This window comes from Salarias fasciatus, unplaced genomic scaffold (genome assembly GCF_902148845.1).
Source record: "Salarias fasciatus unplaced genomic scaffold, fSalaFa1.1, whole genome shotgun sequence".
Taxonomy (NCBI): domain Eukaryota; kingdom Metazoa; phylum Chordata; class Actinopteri; order Blenniiformes; family Blenniidae; genus Salarias; species Salarias fasciatus.
In genome coordinates, this window is record NW_021941405.1 from 1 (window position 1) to 27,500 (window position 27,500).

Genomic DNA, 27,500 nt, shown 5'->3' on the forward strand with positions numbered 1-27,500 from the left:
AGGGAGACAGAGAGAGAGAGAGGGAGAGAGGGAGAGAGACACAGAGGGAAAGAGAGAGAGACAGAGAGAGGGACAGAGAGGGACGGAGACAGGGAGAGAGAGGGAGAGAGAGTCAGGTGGGGTCAGGTTCCTCAGCCTGATCTGCAGAACCTTCTGAACCTCGCTCTGAACCCTGAGGTTCTCCCGTCCGGAAAGAGGCGGAGCCTCACACTGACAACAGACAGGAAGTGGCCTCGGCTCGGACAGGAAATGGAAAGTTCTGCCATGATGTCATCACCACACACACACACACACACACACACACACACACACACACACACACACACACACACACACACACACGGCAGCTCTCAGTAGCAGTTTGACCTTGAAACCCCCTTCGCCACCTGACCTCTGACCTCACACACAATAACAGGAAGAGAGCACAAGCCACTTTGATCTCACACACACACTCACACACACACACACACACACACACTCTCTCACCTCTGCAGCGCACGTCGCTCTCGCCCGCCTCGTATCCGGGGCGACAGGCACAGCTGGACGACGGAAGCCCCACCCACTGACCGTCCTCGCCACAAAGCATTCTGGGAGGCTGGGACTGCTCGCCAGGCGGCGTGACGGCGTTCTCCACACACACACCCTGAGCCTGCACACACACACACACACACACACACACAACATCAGTGCACTGGCTGTGGCCGTTGCCGTGGTTGCTGCGGTTGCCGTGGCAACGCGGCTACCTGCTCCACCAGGGCGTGCGGCACGGTCTCGGGGAAGGCGGCGAAGGCGCGGCGCAGCGGCGGACACTTCCTGTAGAAGACGCGCACGGCGAGCAGCGCCATGCAGGCGCCCTGGCTCTGGAAGGCCAGGTAGAGCCCCGCCCCCGGCCCCGCCCCCCGCCGCGCCTCCAGCCGCAGCAGCTTGAGGTTGGAGCGCCGCTCGCCGCCGCGCTGCCGCAGGTGCTCCGCCGCCACCGTGGACAGCTTGGTGTACGGGTTCTCCATCCAGGCCGGCCGGGTGGGCGTGGCCTCGTCCCGCTCCGCCTCGTAGTAGAACACCGTGAACGTCTCCTTACAGTGGCGCTGGTTCAGCCCGGAACACTCCATCATGGAGAACCTGGAGAACCGGGGAGGGGGGGTTAGAACAGTCCATCATGGAGAACCTGGAGAACCTGGGGGTGGGGGTTAGAGCAGTCCATCATGGAGAACCTGGAGAACCGGAGGGTTAGAACACTTCATCTTTGAGAACCGGGGAAACGGGGGGATCAGTCTTGGAGGGAAGATGGATGTTGGCTGGATGTCGGGTGGGTGTCAGGTAGTTGCAGGGTGTAGGCAGGCTGGATGTGGGGTAGTTTCAGGTGTATGCAGGGTGGAGCCGGGTGTATGTTGGGTGTATGATGGGTGTATGATGGGTGTATGATGGGTGTATGCAGGGTGTATGCGGGGTGTATGTTGGGTGTATGCAGGGTGTATGCGGGGTGTATGTTGGGTGTATGTGGGGTGTATGTTGGGTGTATGTTGGGTGTATGTGGGGTGTATGCGGGGTGTATGCGGGGTGTATGTTGGGTGTATGCGGGGTGTATGCGGGGTGTATGCAGGGTGTATGCGGGGTGTATGCGGGGTGTATGCGGGGTGTATGCGGGGTGTATGTTGGGTGTATGCGGGGTGTATGCGGGGTGTATGCGGGGTGTATGATGGGTGTATGATGGGTGTATGTGGGGTGTATGCGGGGTGTATGTGGGGTGTATGTGGGGTGTATGTTGGGTGTATGTGGGGTGTATGCGGGGTGTATGTTGGGTGTATGCGGGGTGTATGCGGGGTGTATGCGGGGTGTATGATGGGTGTATGATGGGTGTATGTGGGGTGTATGCGGGGTGTATGTGGGGTGTATGTGGGGTGTATGTTGGGTGTATGCGGGGTGTATGTTGGGTGTATGCGGGGTGTATGTTGGGTGTATGCGGGGTGTATGTTGGGTGTATGCGGGGTGTATGTTGGGTGTATGTGGGGTGTATGTTGGGTGTATGCGGGGTGTATGTTGGGTGTATGCGGGGTGTATGTTGGGTGTATGTGGGGTGTATGTGGGGTGTATGCGGGGTGTATGTGGGGTGTATGCAGGGTGTATGCGGGGTGTATGCGGGGTGTATGTTGGGTGTATGCGGGGTGTATGCGGGGTGTATGTTGGGTGTATGCGGGGTGTATGTGGGGTGTATGCGGGGTGTATGCGGGGTGTATGTGGGGTGTATGTGGGGTGTATGTTGGGTGTATGTTGGGTGTATGTTGGGTGCATGTGGGGTGTATGTGGGGTGTATGCGGGGTGTATGCGGGGTGTATGTTGGGTGTATGTGGGGTGTATGTGGGGTGTATGCGGGGTGTATGCGGGGTGTATGTTGGGTGTATGTTGGGTGTATGTGGGGTGTATGTTGGGTGTATGTTGGGTGTATGTGGGGTGTATGCGGGGTGTATGTTGGGTGTATGCGGGGTGTATGCGGGGTGTATGCGGGGTGTATGATGGGTGTATGATGGGTGTATGTGGGGTGTATGCGGGGTGTATGTGGGGTGTATGTGGGGTGTATGTTGGGTGTATGTGGGGTGTATGCGGGGTGTATGTTGGGTGTATGCGGGGTGTATGCGGGGTGTATGCGGGGTGTATGATGGGTGTATGATGGGTGTATGTGGGGTGTATGCGGGGTGTATGTGGGGTGTATGTGGGGTGTATGTTGGGTGTATGCGGGGTGTATGTTGGGTGTATGCGGGGTGTATGTTGGGTGTATGCAGGGTGTATGTTGGGTGTATGCGGGGTGTATGTTGGGTGTATGTGGGGTGTATGTTGGGTGTATGCGGGGTGTATGTTGGGTGTATGCGGGGTGTATGTTGGGTGTATGTGGGGTGTATGTGGGGTGTATGCGGGGTGTATGTGGGGTGTATGCAGGGTGTATGCGGGGTGTATGCGGGGTGTATGTTGGGTGTATGCGGGGTGTATGCGGGGTGTATGTTGGGTGTATGCGGGGTGTATGTGGGGTGTATGTGGGGTGTATGTGGGGTGTATGTTGGGTGTATGTTGGGTGTATGTTGGGTGTATGTGGGGTGTATGTGGGGTGTATGCGGGGTGTATGCGGGGTGTATGTTGGGTGTATGTGGGGTGTATGTTGGGTGTATGTGGGGTGTATGCGGGGTGTATGTTGGGTGTATGCGGGGTGTATGTTGGGTGTATGTGGGGTGTATGTGGGGTGTATGCGGGGTGTATGCGGGGTGTATGTTGGGTGTATGCGGGGTGTATGCGGGGTGTATGTTGGGTGTATGCGGGGTGTATGTTGGGTGTATGCAGGGTGTATGCGGGGTGTATGCGGGGTGTATGCGGGGTGTATGCGGGGTGTATGCGGGGTGTATGTTGGGTGTATGCGGGGTGTATGCGGGGTGTATGTTGGGTGTATGCGGGGTGTATGTTGGGTGTATGTGGGGTGTATGTGGGGTGTATGCGGGGTGTATGCGGGGTGTATGTTGGGTGTATGCGGGGTGTATGTTGGGTGTATGCGGGGTGTATGCGGGGTGTATGTTGGGTGTATGCGGGGTGTATGTTGGGTGTATGTGGGGTGTATGCGGGGTGTATGTTGGGTGTATGAGGGGTGTATGTTGGGTGTATGCGGGGTGTATGCGGGGTGTATGTTGGGTGTATGAGGGGTGTATGTTGGGTGTATGCGGGGTGTATGCGGGGTGTATGCGGGTTGTATGTGGGGTGTATGTTGGGTGTATGCGGGGTGTATGCGGGGTGTATGCGGGGTGTATGTTGGGTGTATGTGGGGTGTATGCGGGGTGTATGCAGGGTGTATGCGGGGTAGTTTCAGGGTGGATGTCGGGCGGAGGTTCTCACTGGATCTCCACGTAGAGCGTGCTGGCGGCGCGGCGGGGGATCCAGCGGGTTCTCAGCCAATAGGAGGCCGGGCTGCCGGGGGTGCAGATCTCATAGGTTCTCACGCTGTTCTGCTCGTCGTCCACACCGCTCACCTCGTCCCACTGAGGAGCCACAGAGGAGAACAGAGAACCAGAGGAGGAACCGTCAGAGGAACCAGAGGAACCAGAGGAACCAACAGAACACAGAGGAGAACCGAGAACCGGAGGAGGAACCGTCAGAGGAACCAGAGGAACCAGAGGAAGCAGCACAACACAGAGGAGAACCGAGAACCGGAGGAACCACAGACAGCAGGGCAAGGTTCTGAACCTGGAGGAACCAGACTCACCTGAGGGTCTTCAGCCGGGTGGTTGGTCCAGCGCAGGTCCGACGTCTCCAGCTTGGTGTTCATCAGAACCTCTGAGAGAACAGACCGTCAGACTAGAACCTTCCAGAACCCAGCAGAACCACAGCGTCACACTAGAACCTTGCAGAATCCAGCAGAACCACAGCGTCAGACTAGAACCTTGCAGAACCCAGCAGAACCACAGCGTTCCCCCACAGAGGCTCTGGGTTCTGGGTCAGGTTCTGCTGCGGCTCTGACCTGGAACCTCAGTGAGGCTCAGTGATCAGTGGATCACCTCCATCAGTAATCAATCACCAGCTGATCCCAGCAGAGGATCACCAGTCGATCCAGTGGATCAGCAGCTGATCCCAGCAGTGGATCACCAGTCGATCCAGTGGATCCTCACCTTCATCAGCCCGGCAGCAGCAGCAGCAGCAGAGCAGCAGCAGCAGCAGCGGGTGGAGGAGGAGGAGGTGGAGGAGGTGGAGCCCGCAGGAGGAGGAGGAGGCCCGGCGCACGGGGCCCGGGCGGCCCGGGGGGGGCCGCGGACCGCGGCGGGCCTCCATTCGGTCCTCCGATCACTTCGATCGACCGGGGATCGGTGACGTCACCTGGGCTCGCTCCCGGCCGGCCGCGCGCGCCACATGGGAGCAGAAGAAGTGAAGAATCCGAGGAGGAGAAGAGGAGAGGGGGAGAGGGGGAGAGGGGGAGGCTTCCAGCTCCTCCTGCTCTGTCTCACTCTCTGTCTCACTCTCTGTCTCACCCTCCGTCTCACCCTCCGTCTCACCCTCCGGGGCTCCTCAGCGGGGCGCGGCCGCCTCGCAGGCCGCCGGAGGTGCTCGGAGCGGCGGCCTGCAGAGCGGAGCGGGTCGGCGGTTCGGCTGGACGGAGGGGGAGGGGGAGGGGGAGGGGGTCCCGAAACAAACACACCGCCGCGGGGGGTAAACACAAACACACACACACACCGACACACACACTCACTCACTCACCCACGAACACTCACGCGCCTCCGCTCTGTTTTCTTCAAACTTTCAGCAAAGTTTGAGACAAAAGCGCAAAGTTTGAAGCCCCGCCCATCGAGACTGAAGCCCCGCCCACTGAGGCGTGAGCCCCGCGCTGGCCCCGCCCCCCGGCTCTGATTGGGTCATGCGTCTGTCGCTCTGCAGAGGGGGCGGGGCTGCGGGATGACTGGCAGGATGTTCAGGAATGTGGGGCAAAATGCGCGTCAGTTTCCTTTGATCCGCCGACACAGAAGTACAAAACAAAAACAAAAACCACGAAAAAGACATGAACACGCGCACACGCACACACATATGTAATATCAGATCATGTTTCTTTATCTCATGATGCCATACCGAGGAAATGTGATGCCTTCTTCTGACACACACACACACACACACACACACAGGTAGAGTGAAACTATGGAGGACACCTGACACTTCAGATTGTTCTCTCTCTGCCGTGTGAGTGTGTGTGTGTGTGTGTGTGTGTGTGTGTAAAGTGACACCTTGGTGTCAGAGGGCAGGTGAGCTGTGACGGACAGCTTTAAGCCCCGCCCCCTGACTGGACCGTCAGAGGAATTTCTAAATGAAAAAAAAAAATAAGAAAGAAAAAACTCATTAGAACCAATAAAACCTGAGAAGGAACCTCAGAGGTTCCTGAGACCACACACACACACTCACACACACACACACACACACACTGGAGCTCTGCCGCCCCCTGCTGGATGTTGTTCCCGCTGCAGTCTCACCGTTGTCATGGAAACCGTCACATCTCGAACTTCATCAAGTGCCCGTGCGCGGAGATGTGCGTGTGTGCGTGTGCGCTCCAGGGTTCTGTCTTGAACTGTGCAGAACCATGAGAACCCGGGTCTGACCGTCCCAGCAGACGTTCTCCGTCCTGTTCCGGTTCTGTCGGTTCTGTCTGGCTGAGGACGGAGCGGCCGGCGAGGCTGCACTGGACTCCGCCCACGCCCCCAGGTCTGCAGGTGGAGGACTCACCTGGGGGAGTGGGCGGAGTCTAGTGGAGCCGAAGCCAGCAGGACCAGGCCGGGACCCCTGCTGAGCCTCAGAGGCTCTGGTAGTGACACATGTAGGACTGTCCTCATGTCCACCGGGACAGGGTCCACCTGTCCCCCGCTGTCCTGCTTCTTAACAGGCGAGGGACGTTCTGTCCGTCTTCATGTCCAAACAGACGGTCCAACACCGCATCAAATGCAGACTGTCCTGCTGCCGCTGGCGCCGGCGTCCCACGGCGTCCTCCGTCCTGAACAAGAGGACAGATACTGACGGAACCCGGGGAACGGGAAACGGCGCCGGCATCAGATTTCACTGACTCCCATCAACACATCCACACACACACACACACACACACACACACACACACACACACACACACACACACACACACACACACACACAGTGAGACGCAGCAGGCTGACGGAGGAACAGTCTTTATTGAGAAGCGGCAGACGCAGCAGAGGGTCTCGGTGGGCGGAGCTCCCCGTGCCCCGCCCCTCAGTGGGTGGAGAAGCGGGGCAGCTGGTCCCCCAGCAGCACGCGGCGCTCCACGCCGTCCTGGGAGATGGAGGCCAGGCGGACCACGCCCCCGCTGGAGCCGTCCCGCTCCATGGCCAGGGCCAGCGCTGGGGACGGACACGGCAGTGAGAGAGGGCGGGGCGGGGGGCGGGGCCTCGGCGGCGGGGCGGGGCCTACCTGCGGCCGTCAGCTCCAGGCACTGGTCCTTGCTCAGGCCGGGTTTGTAGTTGGAGTCCATGAAGCCGTAGATGTAGCTGCTGCCGCTGCCGCCCACCGACACCGGCTGCCGCACCAGCATGCCGCCGATCGGGACGCTGTACACCTGGACGGACGCGGCGGGACAGAGCGGGACGTCAGGGACGGGGGACGCGCACGGGAGACCCCGGACCGGACCGGACCGGACCGGCCGGCGCTCTCACCTGGCCCCCCTTGCGGCGGTCCCAGCCGGCCACCAGGATCCCGGCCATCAGGTCCTCCCGGTACCGGTAGCAGCTGCCTTTGAACAGGTGGGCCGCCGTCTCCACCAGGGGGGGCTCGTCCAGCTCGATGCTGGGGGGGGGGCAGAGGTCAGAGGTCAATCAGACTGAGGGGGCGGGGCCAGGGGTAAGTCAGACCGAGAGGGTGGGGTCAGGGGTCAGTCACACTGAGGGGGTGAGGCCAGAGGGCAGTCAGACTGAGGGGGCGGGGGTCAGTCACACTAAAGGGGCGGGGCCAGAGGTCAGTCACACTGAGGGGGTGGGGCCAGGGGTCAGTCAGACTGAGGGGGCGGGGCCAGAGGTTAGGGGTCAGAGGCCATTCACACTAAAGGGGCGGGGCCAGAGGTCAGTCACACTGAGGAGGTGGGGCCAGAGGTGAGAGGTCAGTCAGACTGAGGGGGCAGGGCCAGGGGTCAGTCAGACTGAGGGGGCGGGGCCAGAGGTGAGAGGTCACTCAGTACCTGTGGAAGCCCAGCTGGTAGGCAACAACTTCAGCGATGGCCTGAGTGTCAGCAGCTGATCCAGACCTGGGGGGGTGGGAGGCAGAGAGGCGGAGTCAGAAACCCATTCAGCAACACAGCAATGATGTCAGAGGTCAGAGGTCAAGCCTGACCTGCAGCAGAAGATCCGGTCGTGGATGGGAGTCAGTTTGTCCGTCACTCTGTTGGCGATGTACGCTCTGATGGACACACACACACACACACACACAGACAGGTGAAGTACCGGTTCCTCCACTGTCTCTCGTTCTGTCACGTTCTCCAGCGTTCTCTCACCCTGTGGTCGTGCGGGAGTCCGCTCCGATCACCACTCCTCCGTCGTACTCCACCGCCATGATGGTGGTCTGAGACACACAATCAACAGGTCAGCTCAACAACGCTTCAGCTGGAGACACGCACAGCGATGTGGGTTTTCCCTGACGATGTTTCCTGTGGGGGGGGTTCCCTGACGATGTCCCCTGTCGGGGTTCCCTGTGGGGGGGTTCCCTGACGATGTTCCCTGTCGGGGTTCCCTGTGGGGGGGGGGGGGGGGGGGATTCCCTGTGAAGAACAGTGGTTCCGCCTGAACACTGCCAGTTGTCCGACAATGGGCTCAGTGTTCTCCATCAAAACACTGTGGTTCATCACTGAGTTAAACATCGGACAGCTCCTTTCGCTGGACGCGACAGATGCCCGCATGTCCGAAAATGGAACTATAAACACTCGCTCGTTAGTCTAACCTCAGGACAGAGAAGCGCAGTGTCGGTTCATCGAGAAAACGCGTTTCAGACTTCAACACCAGGCTCGGTCCGGTTCGGCCTCCAGTGAACAACAGTTCTCCTACTAAACTGAATAAAAGACCGTGAGCCATCGAGCAGCCTGGCCGCGGCTAGCCTTAGCAGAACTGCTGTCTCATTCAGGGACGGAGCTCCGCTTTAAACCAGTCCACCGAACCCTCAAGCGGCTCTGCCCGGTCCGGTTCGGTCGGACAGCCCTGCACTCACCCCGGTGCTGACTTCCTTACTGGTCCAGTCCGGAACCAGGTCGTTTTTAGAAGAAATGTTGAAGCGCGGCATCACTGCGGTCGCCATGTTGTCTCGTTGTGGTCAGACTGAGGCGGAGCCGCGCTGCCTGATCAGAAACACTCGAGCCACCGCTTCAACACGGCCGAGCTCCGCGTCTCACCGCTGTCCACCCGAAACTATTACCACGATATTCATGACATACACGTGATCTATTATAAACATACATACGGGTTGTTTTTTGTTTGTTTGTTTGATTTTTAAATAAATTGTGATATCTTAAAAGAGTAAAAGTAAATTATGTACAGGCATATTGGCAGACAGCTCTGAAGAAACCCGGAAGTGAAGGTAAATACAAACTCGCTTGAAGGCTCGTGTTTGGAGCGGATTTCTGACTGAACGATGTTGTGAATTAGTGCGTGTTTCTGCCCTCTGACCCGGGTTCAGCCTCAGTCCCGTCCGTCACCGCGAGCCGCTCCGCAAACACCGGGTTTAGCTGATAACCGTCTCTTTTCCCGCCGCCGACCAGGGTCCATTCAGAAGAGTCAGCATTTAGCGGAGCCGTCTGTCAACAAAAACATGAATAAGAAGGAGACAGTGGAGAGAGAAGCCTTTTAAAGCAGCCGAAATGAGATTTATGTCTTTATGGTTCGATTTATGTTTTTTATTGTGAAAAAGAACTTTATAAAACGGACTGTACAGAAATTAAGAACACGTTGGAACAAAAACTGTGCGTGTCTGTGTGCGTGTGTGCGTGTCTGTGTGCGTGTGTGCGTGTCTGTGTGCGTGTGTGTGTGTCTGTGTGCGTGTGTGTGTGTTTCAGATGACGGTTCACAATTTGTACATCTTTGACCGGAATGGAAACTGTTTGTTCTACAATGAGTGGAACCGGAAGAAACAGGCGGGGATCTCCAAGGAGGAGGCGAGTAGCAACAACGACAAACAACAACAAACAACAACAAACAACAATAATGACAAACAACTATAAACAACAACGACAACAACATCATCAACAAGGATAAACAACCATAAACAACAACAACGATGGACTCACGGGAAGGAACTGAACAGTCACTTTGTGTGTGTGTGTGTGTGTGTGTGTGTGCGTGTGCGTGTGCGTGTGCGTGCGTGCAGGAGTTCAAGCTGATGTACGGGATGTTGTTCTCCATCCGCTCCTTCGTCAGCAAGATGTCTCCTCTGGACATGTATCCTTCTGCAGTGTCCCCCCCTGTCCCCCCTCCTCCCGTCCTCAGTGTCCCGGTGTGTGTCCTCAGCTCCGTCCTCAGGAAAGACGGCTTCTTGTCCTTCCAGACCAGTAAATATCGTCTCCATTACTACGAGACGCCCAGCGGACTGAAGTTCGTCCTCAACACGGACCTGTCCGTGTCCAACGCCCGGGAGACGCTGCAGCACATCTACAGCTCGGTGAGACACACACACTACTGCACACCCCCGCACAACCTCACTACTTCACTACGACACAACTACACACCCCCGCACAACCTCACTGCTACACTACGACACAACTACACACCCCCGCACAACCTCACTACTTCACTACGACACTACTGCACACCCCCGCACAACCTCACTGCTACACTACGACACAACTACACCCCCCCGCACAACCTCACTACTTCACTACGACACAACTACACACCCCCGCACAACCTCACTGCTACACTACGACACAACTACACACCCCCGCACAACCTCACTGCTACACTACGACACAACTACACACCCCCGCACAACCTCACTACTTCACTACGACACTACTGCACACCCCCGCACAACCTCACTACTACACAGCTTCACTACGACACAACTACACACACCCGCACAATTTCACTATTACACAATGTCACACACAACTGTACAGCTTCACTACGACACAACTACACACCCCCGCACAACCTCACTACTACACAGCTTCACTACGACACAACTACACACACCCGCACAATTTCACTATTACACAATGTCACACACAACTGTACAGCTTCACTACGACACAACTACACACCCCCGCACAACCTCACTGCTACACTACGACACAACTACACACCCCCGCACAACCTCACTACTACACAGCTTCACTACGACACAACTACACACACCCGCACAACCTCACTACTACACAGCTTCACTACGACACAACTACACACACCCGCACTACTGCACAACTATACACAACTACACACAATCACACAACTTCACTACTACACACAACTGCAGAACGGTGAGACATAACTACAGAACTGTGTGTGTGTGTGCGTGCGTGTGCGTGGGTGGGTGGGTGTGTGTGCGTGGGTGTGTGTGTGTGTAGCTGTACGTGGAGCTGGTGGTGAAGAACCCGGTGTGTCCCTCGTCTCTCTCTCTGGACAGCGAGTTGTTCTGCAGCCGACTGGACGCCTTCATCAGAGCCCTGCCCTACTACAGTCCCAGAGCCGCCTGACACACACACACACACACACACACACACACACACACACACACACACACACAGTCCTGCCCTACTACAGTCCCAGAGCCGCCTGACACACACACACACTCACACACACACACACACACATTTCTGTTGTATTTATCCTGATGTCTGAATTAAAGTGAGCTGTGACCTTTGACCCCGGAGTGTTTGATTGATCTGGGGTTCTAACGGTTCCTCTGGACCCGGTCTGGCTGCCGGTCCAGAGGAACCCTCGATGTTCTGGACTGGACCGTCACGTTCCGGACCAGCTGGAGCGTTTCCATGGTAACTGCAGGACGTCAGGTGGTTCTGGAGGGGGGCTCGAGTCCTGGACTGGAACCGCCAGAACACGTCTGCTTGGAATAAGGAACGGAGCTGGAGCCCAGAGCCGTTCCTGCCTCAGGAACCAGAACCCAGCCTCGGCTGGTTCTGCCGGATCCGCGTCAGAACCACAACATGGAGTCCACCCAGACACAGAACCCCATCCCTAATCTGACAGCAAACCGTAATCCTGAGATTAACTGATGCAATGAGCCAACATCTGTGTGTGTGATGGTATAGAACACACACACACACACACACACACACACACACACACACACACACACACACACACACACACGTCGGGTTAATTCCCGTTAATACGCCCTCATCCCAGTTTAATTAACATGGATTCATTACTGAAGTGAACAGATTTCCCAGAATTCCTTTGGGGCACAAACATCTGTGACATCACCAAGGTGAAAGTCACATTGTTGTCATGGAAACACTCCAATAACACATCTGTTGTCCCTCTGTAGTGATGTGTTCAGGGTCCCTCTGTAGTGATGTGTTCAGGGTCTCTGTTGTGATGCGTTCAGGGTCTTTCTGTTGTGATGCGTTCAGGGTCCCTATGACAAGGTGAGTTCAGGGTCCCTCAGTCGTGATGCGTTCAGGGTCCCTCTGTCGTGATGCGTTCAGGGTCCCTCTGTCGTGATGCGTTCAGGGTCCCTCTGTCGTGATGCGTTCAGGGTCCCTCTGTCGTGATGCGTTCAGGGTCTCTCTGTCGTGATGCGTTCAGGGTCCCTCTGTCGTGATGCGTTCAGGGTCCCTCTGTTAACCAGTGGGATTAGAGGAAGGATCATGGTGAACATCTGTACTCAAGGTTGTTTTTGGGTTTTAATGCACACACATACACACACACACACACACACACACACACACACACACACACACACACACACACACACACCGGGTGTCTGGGCTCTGATTGGTGGGATTACACCAACAGGATTAATCAGACGGTCGGTCGGACAGACGCAGACGGACGAACAGGGAGAACCACAGCAGAACCTCCAACAGGTACCAGGGTCCGCCAGCGGAACCCCGGAGCAGCTCAGGAACCCGGAGGAACCTCAGGACCACCCTGGAGTTCAGAACCTGCTGGAGTCTACCAGAACCTGCTGGAGCCTACCAGAACCTGCTGGAGTCTGCCAGAACCTGCTGGAGTCCACCAGAACCTGCTGGAGCCTACCAGAACCTGCTGGAGTCCACCAGAACCTGCTGGAGTCCACTAGAACCTGCTGGAGTCCACTAGAACCTGCTGGAGTCCACCAGAACCTGCTGGAGTCCACTAGAACCTGCTGGAGTCCACTAGAACCTGCTGGAGTCCACCAGAACCTGCTGGAGTCCACTAGAACCTGCTGGAGTCCACTAGAACCTGCTGGAGTCCACCAGAACCTGCTGGAGTCCACTAGAACCTGCTGGAGTCCACTAGAACCTGGTAGAACCAGAGACGCCAACGTGTGAAGAACCCTGGTGAGTTCTGAGAGACTCCGGTCCAGATCGGATCCTGGGGGGACCGGTGTGGTGGTCTGATTATTATTGACTGATTGTTCATGGTCTTTTCTTAGGGGGGGGTCAGAGGTCAGGGGTCGGGGGTCAGTGGCCGGGAGTGAGGGTCAGGGGTCAGCACCCCCTCCCCCCCAGGCTCAGGTAGAACACTGAACAGAGTAATCTATTACCTACTGACCAGAGTACAGTCAGACCAGGTCATGAACAGAGTAATCTATTACCAGTGTTTTCACAGATTACTTGAAAAAGTAATCCAATTACTGATTACTGATTACTCATCAAAAAGGTAATCCAGTTACTTTACTAATTACTTCAATATCAAAGTAACTAAGTTACTTTAAAAGTAACTTAGGTACTTTTTACCGATTTCCTCCCTGTGCTGCCTCAGCATAAGAGTGACAGCTGGCTGTTTAAATAAGACTTCACTGAAAGCCACCAACCTGAAACATGAGCATGTTTTTTGTTTCTGTTTCATCGGCTTCACAGCACAGAAATCGGTTTATAACAGACCGTGTATGAAATGCAGACTGCTGCATATCAATACAAAAACAGCCAATTACATCACAGGACAACAAAAAAATCACCTTTGCAATATGTAAACAATAAAATCTGCAAAATTCACATCAAGAAAAAAACATAAACAATGTGCAGTGTGCTGTAGAAACGCACCATGAAGATAAACGTGCATGTTTCAGAATTTAAAAAATTGCCAGATATCACAGAAATAGTAACTATTTGCCGTTCGGTGCCTCATTCTAGCGGCACTGTGCGGTTATGCTCAAAGATGTCTCCCAGCTGGATGATGCCTCAGTCGTGTAACATATCGTTCCAAAGCTTGAAAGACGTCGAACGTCAACGAACTTTATTTAAACTCCTAAAATTAACGACAAGCCCACAAGATGGCGACAAGGGGCAGCAGCATGGCGCTCTTTCACCGCTCCAGAGGATTATAAGGTTAGTTTTGGTCAGAGGAGGCGGATGGATGGAAAATGACCACAAAACGGTGAGGAAATACAACATGTAGTGTTTGGAGTGAACAGCTTTGAGGTTTGGCTCAGAGAATATTCTGCCTGGTGTCTCTTACAGTAAATGATTTCCTAGTTTCATTTGATATCCAACATGTTGGGGGGAGCAGACGGATTTTGGTTCTGCAGCGTTTTGTGTCTGGAGGTGTGGGGGAGGGGGGCGTGTCGAATCGTTGCATCTGGATTTTAAAGTTGTTCTAAAACAAACACTCGGGGTCAAAGTGCAGCTGTGAGATGAAGGCTTCTGGTTTCAGACACAATTGAGCATTTTAGTGTCTTTTGACACCTGGTGAAGTGGCGCACAGCTGTCGGTCCGTCGGCCGAACGGGTTCAATGAATGAATTAAATTAAATCACAGTCGTGATGCGTGACCGGCGTTCTGTCCTCCCCTGGGAACACGGGACATGTGACGTCACTCCCAAACGCAGGAGAAACTTTTTCTCTTAGAAACTCACTGATATTATGAGGCAGTACAGTCACTGAGGAAAGTAACTGTAATCAGATTACTGGTTTGGAAAGATGAACGTGTTAGATTGCTCGTTACTGACAGAAAGTAATCAGATTAAAGTAACGCGTTAATTAGTAGCGCGTTAGTGACAACACTGTCTATTACTCTACTGACCAGAGTACAGTCCAGACCAGGTCACACTGAACAGAGTAATCTATTACTCTACTGACCAGTGTACAGTCCAGACCAGATCACACTGAACAGAGTAATCTATTACTCTACTGACCAGAGTACAGTCCAGACCAGATCACACTAAACAGAGTAATCTATTACTCTACTGACCAGAGTACAGTCCAGACCAGATCACACTGAACAGAGTAATCTATTACTCTACTGACCAGAGTACAGTCCAGACCAGATCACACTGAACAGAGTAATCTATTACTCTACTGACCAGAGTACAGTCCAGACCAGCTCACACCGAACAGAGTAATCTATTACTCTACTGACCAGAGTACAGTCCAGACCAGCTCACACCGAACAGAGTAATCTATTACTCTACTGACCAGAGTACAGTCCAGACCAGGTCACACTGAACAGAGTAATCTATTACTCTACTGACCAGAGTACAGTCCAGACCAGATCACACTGAACAGAGTAATCTATTACTCTACTGACCAGAGTACAGTCCAGACCAGATCACACTGAACAGAGTAATCTATTACTCTACTGACCAGTGTACAGTCCAGACCAGATCACACTGAACAGAGTAATCTATTACTCTACTGACCAGTGTACAGTCCAGACCAGATCACACTGAACAGAGTAATCAATTACTCTACTGACCAGTGTACAGTCCAGACCAGATCACACTGAACAGAGTAATCTATTACTCTACTGACCAGAGTACAGTGCAGACCAGATCACACTGAACAGAGTAATCTATTACTCTACTGACCAGTGTACAGTCCAGACCAGATCACACTGAACAGAGTAATCTATTACTCTACTGACCAGAGTACAGTCCAGACCAGGTCGCACTGAACAGAGTAATCTATTACTCTACTGACCACAGTACAATCCAGACCAGATCACACTGAACAGAGTAATCTATTACTCTACTGACCAGAGTACAGTCCAGACCAGATCACACCGAACAGAGTAATCTATTACTCTAATGACCAGAGTACAGTCCAGACCAGATCACACTGAACAGAGTAATCTATTACTCTACTGACCAGAGTACAGTCCAGACCAGATCACACCGAACAGAGTAATCTATTACTGTACTGACCAGAGTACAGTCCAGACCAGATCACACTGAACAGAGTAATCTATTACTCTACTGACCAGAGTACAGTCCAGACCAGATCACACTGAACAGAGTAATCTATTACTCTACTGACCAGAGTACAGTCCAGACCAGGTCACACCGAACAGAGTAATCTATTACTCTACTGACCAGAGTACAGTCCAGACCAGATCACACTGAACAGAGTAATCTATTACTCTATTCCTATGGAGGACCCTCCATCACCTCCACCCTCTGCTCCGCCCCCTGTGATGACATCACTTCCTGCTCTCTCTCTCTCTCCTGCAGACATGTTTGCGGGTCGAGCGACGGCGTCGGGCTCGGCGGCGGCGGCCGGCAGCAAGGCGGGGAAGTTCTCGGTGGAGGAGCTGTACGGCTTCGGCAAGAAACCAAAGGTCAACAGAGGGAATTGTGGGAAAGCGCAGAAAGATGGCGGCAGGAAGGAGGAGAGGGAGAAGGAGGAGAGGGAGAAGGAGGAGAGCGAGCTGGCGGCGAGGATCCTGGAGGCGGCGAGGAGGCTGATGGAGACCCGGCGGCTGGAGATCTACCTGCAGGAGTGTGACATCAGCATGGAGGGGCGGAGCATGGCCTACAGGTGAGGGGAGGGGCCTACAGGGGAGGGGAGGGGTGGAGCATGGCCTACAGGTGAGGGGAGGGGCCTACAGGGGAGGGGAGGGGTGGAGCATGGCCTACAGGTGAGGGGAGGGGCCTACAGGGGAGGGGAGGGGTGGAGCATGGCCTACAGGTGAGGGGAGGGGCCTACAGGGGAGGGGAGGGGTGGAGCATGGCCTACAGGTGAGGGGAGGGGCCTACAGGGGAGGGGAGGGGTGGAGCATGGCCTACAGGTGAGGGGAGGGGCCTACAGGGGAGGGGAGGGGTGGAGCATGGCCTACAGGTGAGGGGAGGGGCCTACAGGGGAGGGGAGGGGCCTACAGGGGAGGGGAGGGGTGGAGTATGGCCTACAGGTGAGGGGAGGGGCCTACAGGGGAGGGGAGGGGTGGAGTATGGCCTACAGGTGAGGGGAGGGGCCTACAGGGGAGGGGAGGGGCGGAGCATGGCCTACAGGTGAGGGGAGGGGCGGAGCATGGCCTACAGGTGAGGGGAGGGGCCTACAGGGGAGGGGAGGGGCGGAGCATGGCCTACAGGTGAGGGGAGGGGCGGAGCATGGCCTACAGGTGAGGGGAGGGGCGGAGCATGGCCTACAGGTGAGGGGAGGGGCCTACAGGGGAGGGGAGGGGTGGAGTATGGCCTACAGGTGAGGGGAGGGGCGGGGCCTACAGGGGAGGGGAGGGGTGGAGCATGGCCTACAGGTGAGGGGAGGGGCGGAGCCTACAGGGGAGGGGAGGGGCGGAGCATGGCCTACAGGTGAGGGGAGGGGCGGAGCCTACAGGGGAGGGGAGGGGCGGAGCATGGCCTACAGGGAAGGGGAGGGGTCAGTCACTGACACAGCGAGCTTCCTGAAGCTGCAGCCCCTCGGCCTGGTGCTGGTTTCCATTGGGCCGTACCGTCAGGCTGTAGGCGGAGCTGACTGTAGAGGTGAATACTGATACATGTGAACACTGAGAGGGTCTGCTTCACTCGGAGGTGGTCTACGCCGGTCCAGGATCCGCTCCGTGTCTCATAGAAACAGAACCTGACAGCGGAGCGGATTAAACGGGGATCACTGGTTCTGCCAGGCGTTCCCTCGTACGTCCCGACGTGATGACGCGACAGGAAGCAGGAAGAAGGAAGCAGGAAGCAGGAAGAATTTCAGTTTCAATTGATTTATTTATTTGATAGGGACGGCGCATATTAATGAGCAGCTTGTGTCAACATGCCGGAATGTGGCCCTGGGCTCTTTTCCGTCCGCAGTCCCGAGACAGGTGAATGTGACGTAAACAGAGAAAACCGCAGGGAGTCGGTGACGGGGCAGGACACAGGGGTCACAGGTCAACCAAAAACAAGAACACCGCGCAGAAAACAATTCACAGCCACACACCCGGACCAGAGGACCGGAACAACGATTGCCTACCCAGTAAATTCATCATAGTTACATTAAATAAAATTATAGTTACAAATTACAGTTATTACAATCTTTAAAAATCATTACACGGTATGTTCACTAAATTACTTCTCTTTAAAGTGCTTTAATGTGTTGCACACATTCCTAAAGTGCTTTGTTATATTTTTATTGCACGATGCCCTAAAGTGTTGTGTTGCACTGCGCACATCTCTAAAGTGCATATTATTTTGTATTACTCATTACTCCTGTTCGGAAATGTGTGCTGATCTGAGCCATCCTTTTAGCTTGTTTTAAAGCTTTCCCAGCTTGTGGCCTCCCTCGCTGCTCCTGGCAGGTAGTTCCACTGAGCGCTGCCTCCGTCAGACGGCACTCAGCCACCGCCAGCCTCCTGGTGGGAGCCTCATCTCCTCTGCTGGTGACTGAAGCTCTTCTGCGTTTTATGAAGGTTTTAAGTGGAGGAGGAGCTACGCCATGTAAAGTCTTATCAATCTACAACGGTGATAGTTAAGTGGTTTTTTTGTCAAGTATTTTTAGAGCTTTTTTATAAAGCCTCTCAGTAGGTTTTAAGCTTGTTACTCCTGCCAGCGACCAGATGGTTACGCAATAACCTGTGTGAGAAAAGATCACAGTGCAGAAACATCATAGCAGCTTGATCAGACATAGATCGCCTTTTCTGATTAAAATTTGCCTCGTTGTATTTAATAATTCTCGATATCATTTTAACATGATTTTTAAAGGAGAGAGTAGAATCAATCATGACTCCTAGATATTTAAATTCATTGACTAATTGCAGCTCTTGATCTCCAAAATACACATTAGAACGAACGGTGTTGGTGGCTCTTTTGGAAGAAACCATACAAACAGTTTTTTGTGTTGAACTGAAGACAGGAGCTGGTGAGCCAGCTGCTGATCGTGGTTCAGGCTGATGTTCAGACTTGAGCTGCTTCTCCAGATGTTTTTGCACTTGTATAGATCACTGCATCATCAGCGTATAGTTGTATGTCCACCTCCTTACACACATCTGGCAGATCATTAATAAAAAATGAGAACAAAATAGGGCCCAGAATGGAACCCTGTGGGACCCCTAGTGGACAATCCAAATAAGTAGATTTCTTCCCATTTACAACTGTAGCCTGTTTTCTATGTGATCAATATGAAGCCATCCATTTTAAAGCAGACTCAGAAAAATTGAACTTTTGTAGCTTTGACAACAGTAAACTATGATTCACGACATCAAACGCTTTTTTCAAATCTAAGAAAACTACACCTACGTAATTTGTTGTTTCCAAGCTGCCGTTGACTTTTTCCATGAGCATTGTGATGGCAGGTTCTGTTGAGTGACATGCGCGAAAACCAAATTGCATTGGATGTAAAGATGTTTCTCCACTGCCAATTAATTGTTTTACAACCCATTTCTCGAGAACCTTAGAGACTACTGACAATATAATAATTGGTCTGTAGTTTTTGCATTTTGTTTGTCACCCCCTTTATAAACTGGGGTTACTGTTGCCTCCTTCCAGGTTTGGGGGACAGTGGAGGTCCTAACAGACAGGTTAATGAGATGCTTAATTGGATCGGCCAAAGCCATTTTGTGCATTTTCAGAAATCCAGCATCGAGCCCATGGTGATCTTCAGTTTTGGAGTTTTTCAAAGAATTTATGATGTTTATGACTTCTGTTGTCGTTATCGATTCAATCCTAAACATTTGAAGGTTTATTTTGGTATGAAGAGTAGTTTCTGGTGTTTTAAAGCAAGCCGCTATTCCTTCCACAGACTTTATGAAGAATAGGTTTAGTTCTTCTGCCAATAATGTAGGATCATCAATCAGCTGGTTATTCATTTTCAGCTCTAAATCATTCTTACCAGCTTTCTTCTGATTTACTAAAAGTCTGTTGATGTTTTGCCAGATTAATTTTCCATTTCCATTGGCATTTTCCATAATTGTAATAAAGAAGTTTGCCTTTGCTTTTTGTAATTCTGATGTTACTTTATTTCTCATTGATGTTCATCTCTGTCTATCTGTTGTCAATCCAGATTTAATTGCCTTCTTTAGTAGCTGATCTCGAGATTTCATTAATTTTATGCAGTTTGATTTTAACCATGGGAGACTATTTGACTTTTTTTGTTTGAGGGACATTGTTTTGGAAAAAGAATTCTTGACTTCCTGGATTTTCTTTATAAATATATCCGTACATGTTTCCATGTCATCACATGACCTAAGATTTTCCCAATTTAGATCATTTAATGTTTCCCCCAAATGTTGATGTTGATTTTTTGGAATCATCCTGATTTTTGTTTTCTCCTTGTTGTTAGAAAGAGAAAAATCAAAACGTGTTTTTGTTCATTTTCTTTTACACATTATGACATTGTGGTCTGAAAGACCAGTTAGCAGATTGTAAGTTTTAGTAACACGCTCAGGTTTGTTTGTAAAGAGCAGGTCAGTTGTTGTTGCCGAATGGTTTGTAATTCTAGTTGAGTCATTAATTAACTGGGAAAAATTAAATTTGAAGAAAAAAAAAGAAGGAAGCAGGAAACAGGAAGCAGGAAGTAGGAAACAGGAAGCAGGACAGTCAAAACCAGCAGCAGAGCTGGACGGTGCTGAGAAACAGTTTTAATAAACCCAGAGAGAACGCTGCAGAGCAGAGGTGGAGCCGGGTGTTGCCAGAGCTCGGTGGTAGACGACCAGCGGACCGCCGCCCGGTGTGACGGATGAACGGGTTGCCGTGGTAACGAGTGATGGTTCCTGTAAACATGCTGGAAGCAGCAGATGTTGGAATCAGACTCACTGAAGACTCTGAACTGATGAATTTACTGGACTGTAGAGAACCGGCGTCACCAGAACCTCTACAGGCCACCAGTTAACACGGACACCAGTTCATCTGGAACACCGGCAGGCGGAGCGGAGGAGAGACACCCCCGGGAGAGACGCCCCCGGGAGAGACGCCCCCCAGGAGAGACGCCCCCCAGGAGAGACACCCCCAGGAGAAATGCCCTTCGACCAGGAGAGACGCCCCCGGGAGAGACACCCCCCAGGAGAGATGCCCCCCAGGAGAGACACCCCCAGGAGAAATGCCCCCCCCCAGGAGAGACGCCCCCGGGAGAGACACCCCCCCCAGTAGAGACACCCCCAGGAGAAATGCCCCTCCCCCAGGAGAGACGCCCCCGGGAGAGACACCCCCCCAGGAGAGACGTCAGAGGAGTTTGAAATCTGCCACATTGGAATAAAGCCGCCTTCACACCGAACACGTCAAACGCGTCGCGTCTGGTGGGAAGGCGGGGCTTCCGGCCGTACTTCCTTTTTTCCCTTGTCCTGTTCAGCAGCTGGGCGTCAACACTGTCTGACTGTAGCCTTTTACTGTCTGAACAGATTTTACTGTCAGCAGCAGGAGGAGACTGAGTCTCCTCCTGCTGCTGCCTTTATTTAAAGCTGGCATCCGGCATGGCTGAGGACAGGACCGGGACGGAGACGCTCAGAGAGCGAGAGACAGAAAGAGAGAGAGATAAAGAGAGGGAGAACGGGAGGGGGGGGGGGGGGGGGGGGGGCACAACCGATGTACAAATTCACAACAAATGCAAAACAGTGTTGTCGACGCACCACACGCAACCAAGAACCATCCCAAACCCCAATCTAGACAACACCAAAACAGAGCCGACAACCAACACAAACACTGACAGAACCATACATATATATAATTTTTTTTCCCCCCCTGATGAACCATAGTAGTGAACAGACTAGTAACTAGTAGTAACTAGTAGTAAACTAGTAGTAACTAGTAGTAAACTAGTAGTAACTAGTAGTAAACTAGTAGTAACTAGTAGTAAACTAGTAGTAACTAGTAGTAACTAGCAGTAAACTCGGGGCGTGCATCAAGAGAGGTCTGCTACAGATCACCATTAGTCTAACCACCACCAGAAGACAAGGTAACCCAGTATGTAAAGAGTGATTAAAGATCAACGTGATCATGTGAATATGATGGTGACAGTGATGGTGATAGTGATCATGCATATATGACCTCTGACCCCTGAGAAGGCCAGAAGCAGGCCAGAGAGGCCCTCAGAGCCCAGACAGCCGGCGGACATCACAGAGCCCGGATCCAAGCCGCCCCCCCAGGCAGACGCCCCCGCTCCGGTCCAGAAACGGGGCAGAGGAAAGCCCCGGCCGGGGACCCCGGCAGCCCCGGGGCCCGGGCCCCGCGGAGCCACGACCGGCAGGAGCCGGTCCGCCCCGGGCCAACCCCCCACCCCGGGCGGAGGGCCATGACCCCCCCGGGAGAACCGGCCCACACGGGCGGCTACCCACCCCAGGCCAGTACACCCCCCAGCGCTCCGGCCACGCACCCCGAGATCCAGGGCATCACCCCCCCCCCCCCCCGGCCCGCCCATCCACCCCCCGACCCACCCCTCCCACCCTGTCCTCTCCCACCTCACTCCCTCCCACCCCAACCCAACACTTACACCCACTCACTCAAGCTGACACACACACATGCATGCGCACACACACACACACACACACACACACACACACACACATACACACACACACTCTCACACACAACCACTCATCCCTAAACCAAACACACCCACATTCTGACACACTCACACACGCGCACAAACACGTACACACACACACACACACACACACACACACACACACACACGCACGCACGCACGCTCACACGCACGCACGCACGCACACACACCCGCACACACACACACACACACACACACACACACACACACACAAAAGTCAACCCTACCCCAAACACACTCACATTCCCGCGTCATCCAACCGTCACATCCTGTGGGAGACCCCCCCGGAAGGCAAGGGAACACCGAACCCCACATCCAGGACCAAAACCCCACCACTGCAGACAGGTATGCACCCCCCAGAGCCAGCAGCCCCCCAAACCACAGCCGCTCCAACCCCAGGCCTGTGGGGAAAACAACAGCCCCCCCCCGCCCCACCCCCCACCAGAAGGAATCTGGAAACGGGGGCACAGAAGACCCCATTGCCCTCCCTCCCCCTCGCCTCGTGAGTGTTGATGGAGTATATGTTGTTTGCGATTAAAATTGAGGGGCAGTAACCACACCGTGCCACGAGTGAGGCCAAACGAGCAGTCCCTTCTACCTGAACAGCCCCCCCACCACCGAGCAGTCCCATCTACCTGAACAGCCCCCCCCCACCACCGAGCAGTCTCATCTACCTGAACAGCCCCCCCCCCCCCCCCCGACACAGCGCGCCAAGACCCCCCGACGTGTGTTTGTATGTATTTGGTCGTGTTAGATGACTAAGTGCAATTAAGACTGAGAGGCGAGCCACTGAAGCGTGCAGTGATTGGGGCCACTTAGACGGCCCCCTCCACCCCCCCTCCACCCTCCATCCTCCACCACACCCTACTTGATAAGCCCGCCTCCCAAAGCCCTACGTGTGTGTGCATGAGAGCGGGGGGGAGAGGGGGGTCCAGAGATGCTGCAGCACCCCCGTCACCCAGGAGCCCCCCGATGAAGGACAGGGCCAGGAGCGCCACCCCCCCCCAGGACCAGGGCGGACAGCGACCATAGCCAGAGAGCCACCGACCCAAGAAGCACACACCCATCATGCATCAGGAGGAGTGGGGGTGAGGACAGACAGGGGGCAGCAGAAGGACCCAGACCCAGGGCCCACCGACCCCAGACCCACCGGGGCCCCCCCCACAGGACACCACACTCTCTCATACATAGCTCCAATCGCCCACACATATACACCCACACATACAGACATACATACATACTTACAGATACACACCCACACACACACACATACATGCTCACAGAAACACACCCACACATACATACACACTTACACATACACAGTCACACACATATACATACATATCCAGATACACACCCACACCCTCACATACACATACATACCACTCATACATACATACATACATACATACATGCTCACACATACACACCCACACACATATACACATGCACGTACACACACACCCACCTTCCCCCACCCCCTAACCCCCACAGCCCACCACCACCACCCCCCTATCTACCCCCCCATCCACCCCACCCCCCTGTCCCCCACCACCACCTCCCCCCACCCCGATGCCCTGGATTCCGGGGCAGCAACCAGACTCCAGGAAATGCACCGACCCAGGGAGCGGCAGCACGCCCGAGCCGACCGGCCCCCCCAGCCAGGCCGACCCCCCCACCCCAATGGAAGGGGACAGCCCCAGGCACCAGGGCCCAGGGCCCCCAGCCACACCCGCCCCAGGACACTCCGGCTACCCGGACATGAACCGGCACCCGCCGACCCCGGCCCCCCGGGGCCCCCCGCCCCACCGCCGCCAGACAGCCCCAACAACCGGCGGCCCCCCCCACCCCCAATCCAAACCAAACACGAAGACAGCCCCCAGCGAAGCTGCCCAGATCCCGACCCCAAGACAGTGCCAACCACCTGCAGCCATCAGGCCCCCCCCCCACCAACAACCGACCCTCAAAGAGGAGAGGCCCCCCCCACCAACCACCGACCCTCAAAGAGGAGACGCCCCCCCCACCAACAACCGACCCTCAAAGAGGAGAGGCCCTCATCTTCCCCTGACATGAAGTGATGGAGCTGATCACAGGGGACCAGAGGGAACCAGATTCAGCTGATTGATCCTCTGAACAGACAGACATCGTCTCCAAGCTGATATGATCTAATAGAAGATTCTTAAACTGCCTGTTACTCAGATTACTTCTGGATTTCCAATTTACAAGGATAGTTTTCTTTGCGATGCACAAGATGGTGAGAACCATGTAGACTGAGTTTACTGACATGTTAGTTTCACCCAGATCCCCTCAGAGGCTCAGTGTGGGAGCTGCAGGGATGTTGCAGTGAACCATGTTGACAGGTCTTCACACACCTGAAGCCAGAACCTCTGCACTGGTGAGCAGGACCACAAGGCATGGAGGGAGCTGTCATCATGTTATCATTGCAGTGTGAACAGATATCAGATTGTGATAGACCCATCTGGAACATCCTTCGTCCTGTGGAATGAATTCTATGCAGAATTTTGAATTGTATTAGTTGTATATTTGAATTCTTTGTCATTTTGAAAGTATTTAAACATATTTGTGACCACGCATTTTGGTCCAAGTTGTTAGATAAGTCAGCCTCCCATTTTAAGGTTGGAAGGAAGATTTCATCTTCTACCTTTGATAATATTTATATATCTTTGATAGCAACTTTGGGGAACTGAGGTTTAAGAATTCTTCGACCCTGAGAGGTAGCTGTCCCTGCAGTTGATTAAAGGTATACTTTTTACCTATGATAGATTTAAGTTGATGATATTCTAAAATGCTGTGCTGCTGATTCCATATTGTGAGGTGAGAGTATTGAATGATAGAAAGTTGCCGTTTTCAATGATATGTTCAAGCTGGCTGATTCCTTTATTTCTCCACTGAGTGAAGTTTATCATCTTGTTGTTTTGCAGGATGTCCGGGTTGTTCCAGATGGGTGTGAGTTTACACGGGATCAGAGAAGATTTGGTTAGCTTTAGAAAGTCCCACCAAGCCATTAAAGAGGAGCTGATGTTGACACTTTTAAAACAGCGATGGGATTTGATGGTGGGACTGATGAATGGCAGGTCAGAGATGACGAGATCCTCACATAATGCTGCTCTACATCCAGCCATGGCTCATCTAGATTGTTCGGTTTAAACCATTTGGAGATATATTGCAGCTTGCTGGCTATGAAGTAATTACTGAAGTTAGGCAAGTCTAGTCCACCTCTGTCTTTAGTCTGTTGTAGCGTCTTTAAACTGATACGTGATGGTTTATTTTTCCAGAGAAATTTAGATATGTATGAGTCCAGTGATTTGAAGCAGCCAGACGATGGTTTGGTTGGTATCATTGAAAATAAATAGTTAACCTTAGGTAAAGTCACCATTTTAATGGTGGCAACCCTCCCCATAAGAGATATAGGTAAGCGTCTCCACCGTAAGAGGTCATCCTCTGTTGATTTCAGTAACGGAACGTAATTTAGTTTTGAAAGTTCTGATATCCTTGGAGAAATGTTTATGCCTAAATATCTAATGTTTCCAGACTGGATTGTAGCATTGGGTATACTTTGTAAATCACAGTTTATAGGCATGGCTGTAGTCTTAGACCAGTTGATAGAATAGTCCGATATTATTGAAAATTTGTCAATAAGTGTGATTGTCTGGGAGATAGAAGATGGAGAGTTCTGCAGGAAAAGCAATACATCATCTGCATAAAGACTTATTTTATGTTCTATCTTATTGTTAGCCAGGATCCCTCTGATGTCTTTATTTTGTCTTATAGCAGCTGCCAGAGGCTCGATAAAGATGGCAAACAGTGAGGAGAGAGTGGACAGCCCTGTCTGGTTCCTCGCTGCAGACAGAAGCTTGGAGAAGTCTGCTCGTTAGTCTTCACACATGCAGCTGGGTTGTTATAGAAGATTTTAATCCAGTCTATGAAAGACTTTCCAAACCCAAATTTGGTTAATATTCCAAATAGAAATTTCCAATTTACTCAATCAAAAGCTTTTTCAGCATCTAAAGAGATAATTATGGATTCCAGATTATGTATTGTAGAGTAATCTATTACATTAACTAATCTGTGCATGTTAGTGGATGAATGTCTACCTTTAATGAACCCTGTTTGGTCAGGATGTATTATGAGCGGGGTTATCTTTTCTATTCTTCTGGATAGGGCTTTGCTGATTATTTTGAGATCTACATTTATTAATGAAATTGGACGATAACTGGACGGAAGTGTGGGGTCTTTCCCTGGTTTAAGTATTAAAGTTATTTTGGCTAAGTTCATATTTGAGGGTACTGTTCGTTTATTTTTTATTTCCATTACCATTTTGTGAAAAGTGGAGCCAACATGGTCCAGAATTCTTTATAGAGTTCTGCTGGATAGCCATCTGGACCTGGAGCTGTATTGTTGGGCATATCCTGCAGAGATTTATGGAGTTCATCCACTGAAAGAGGAGAATCCAACACTATTCTGTTTTCATCTTTCAGTTTTGGAAGGTTAATATCATTAAAAAAAGTATTAATTTCCTCATCTGTTGTGTCTATTTGTGATCGGTATAATCCTTGATAGAAATCTCTAAAGATATTATTGATCTTGTCTGGGTCATGGCTGATGTTTCCTTCTGAGTCTTTAACAGCTGAAATCCTGTTTTCTCCTTGTTTGTTTTTAACTGATTCGCCAGGAATCTTCCAGATTTATTACTATGCTCAAAGTTCTCTAAACGGAGTCGTTGGATCAGGAATTGAGTTTTTTTTTTATCTAGAATTTCATTCAGTTCAAGTTTAGCTTTTCCGGCCGTACTTCCTGTGTTAGCTTAGCATCCTGGCTAACCCTGCTGAGCGGGCGGCTTGGCAGTGTCTCTGAGGTCAGTGACTCGGATCCCATTAGAGTCCAGGCTTCAGCCTGAGGCGACGGCTGAGTCCACACAGTCCTCATTGCTCAGAGTCAGGGAGCACGTGATGGGGGGGTGGGGGGGGGGGGGGGGGGGGGGGAGCTGTTTGTTAAACCTCTGCAGGAAATACATGCTGATACCAAGTCCAGGGACCTGCTGGGGGTCAAGGGTCAGGCTTAGGAGCCATGATGGTGACCTGCAGGACTTTAATCCTCCTCTGAGCCTCCACTGT

The 27,500-nt window shown here is 52.8% G+C and overlaps 4 protein-coding genes across 6 annotated transcripts in view; 2 read left to right on the forward strand and 2 right to left on the reverse strand.

The window, feature by feature from the left end:
* Positions 1-150: 150 nt before the first annotated feature.
* On the reverse strand, positions 151-5,306 carry LOC115385791 (ephrin type-B receptor 4b-like; the record flags this gene model as incomplete). The annotated part of the gene is made up of 6 exons (XM_030087866.1): positions 4,641-5,306; positions 4,238-4,308; positions 3,871-4,013; positions 744-1,119; positions 487-649; positions 151-259 (listed from the first exon to the last, which is right to left on the reverse strand). Coding segments are annotated over exons 1-6 (1,022 nt in total), but the record flags the coding sequence as incomplete, so codon positions are not given.
* A 1,370-nt stretch (positions 5,307-6,676) lies between these two features.
* psmb6 (proteasome 20S subunit beta 6) lies at positions 6,677-8,858 on the reverse strand. The gene is made up of 7 exons (XM_030087861.1): positions 8,728-8,858; positions 8,021-8,088; positions 7,861-7,926; positions 7,709-7,774; positions 7,191-7,320; positions 6,949-7,093; positions 6,677-6,878 (listed from the first exon to the last, which is right to left on the reverse strand). Exons 1-7 carry the CDS (start codon positions 8,812-8,814, stop codon positions 6,751-6,753), a joined length of 690 nt encoding a protein of 229 aa, XP_029943721.1. The 5' UTR covers positions 8,815-8,858; the 3' UTR covers positions 6,677-6,750.
* A 114-nt stretch (positions 8,859-8,972) lies between these two features.
* trappc1 (trafficking protein particle complex subunit 1) lies at positions 8,973-11,360 on the forward strand. Of its 3 annotated transcripts, none has more exons than XM_030087863.1 (5): positions 8,973-9,093; positions 9,569-9,667; positions 9,880-9,950; positions 10,032-10,170; positions 11,075-11,232. In XM_030087863.1, exons 2-5 carry the CDS (start codon positions 9,569-9,571, stop codon positions 11,201-11,203), a joined length of 438 nt encoding a protein of 145 aa, XP_029943723.1. In that variant the 5' UTR covers positions 8,973-9,093; the 3' UTR covers positions 11,204-11,232. The 3 variants fall into 3 exon arrangements, with proteins under 3 accessions (XP_029943723.1, XP_029943724.1, XP_029943722.1); XM_030087864.1 differs by lacking the exon at positions 8,973-9,093 and adding an exon at positions 9,108-9,504 and having other exon boundaries at positions 9,553-9,667; XM_030087862.1 differs by lacking the exon at positions 8,973-9,093 and adding an exon at positions 9,110-9,393 and having other exon boundaries at positions 11,075-11,360.
* Positions 11,361-16,186: 4,826 nt separating this feature from the next.
* LOC115385780 (voltage-gated potassium channel subunit beta-3-like) overlaps positions 16,187-27,500 on the forward strand; it is a 32,887-nt gene continuing 21,573 nt past the window's right edge. The window contains exon 1 of the mRNA XM_030087851.1: positions 16,187-16,428. Coding sequence (XP_029943711.1) covers positions 16,355-16,428 — 74 coding nt within the window. The 5' untranslated portion in view covers positions 16,187-16,354. The remainder of the gene's footprint in view (positions 16,429-27,500) is intronic.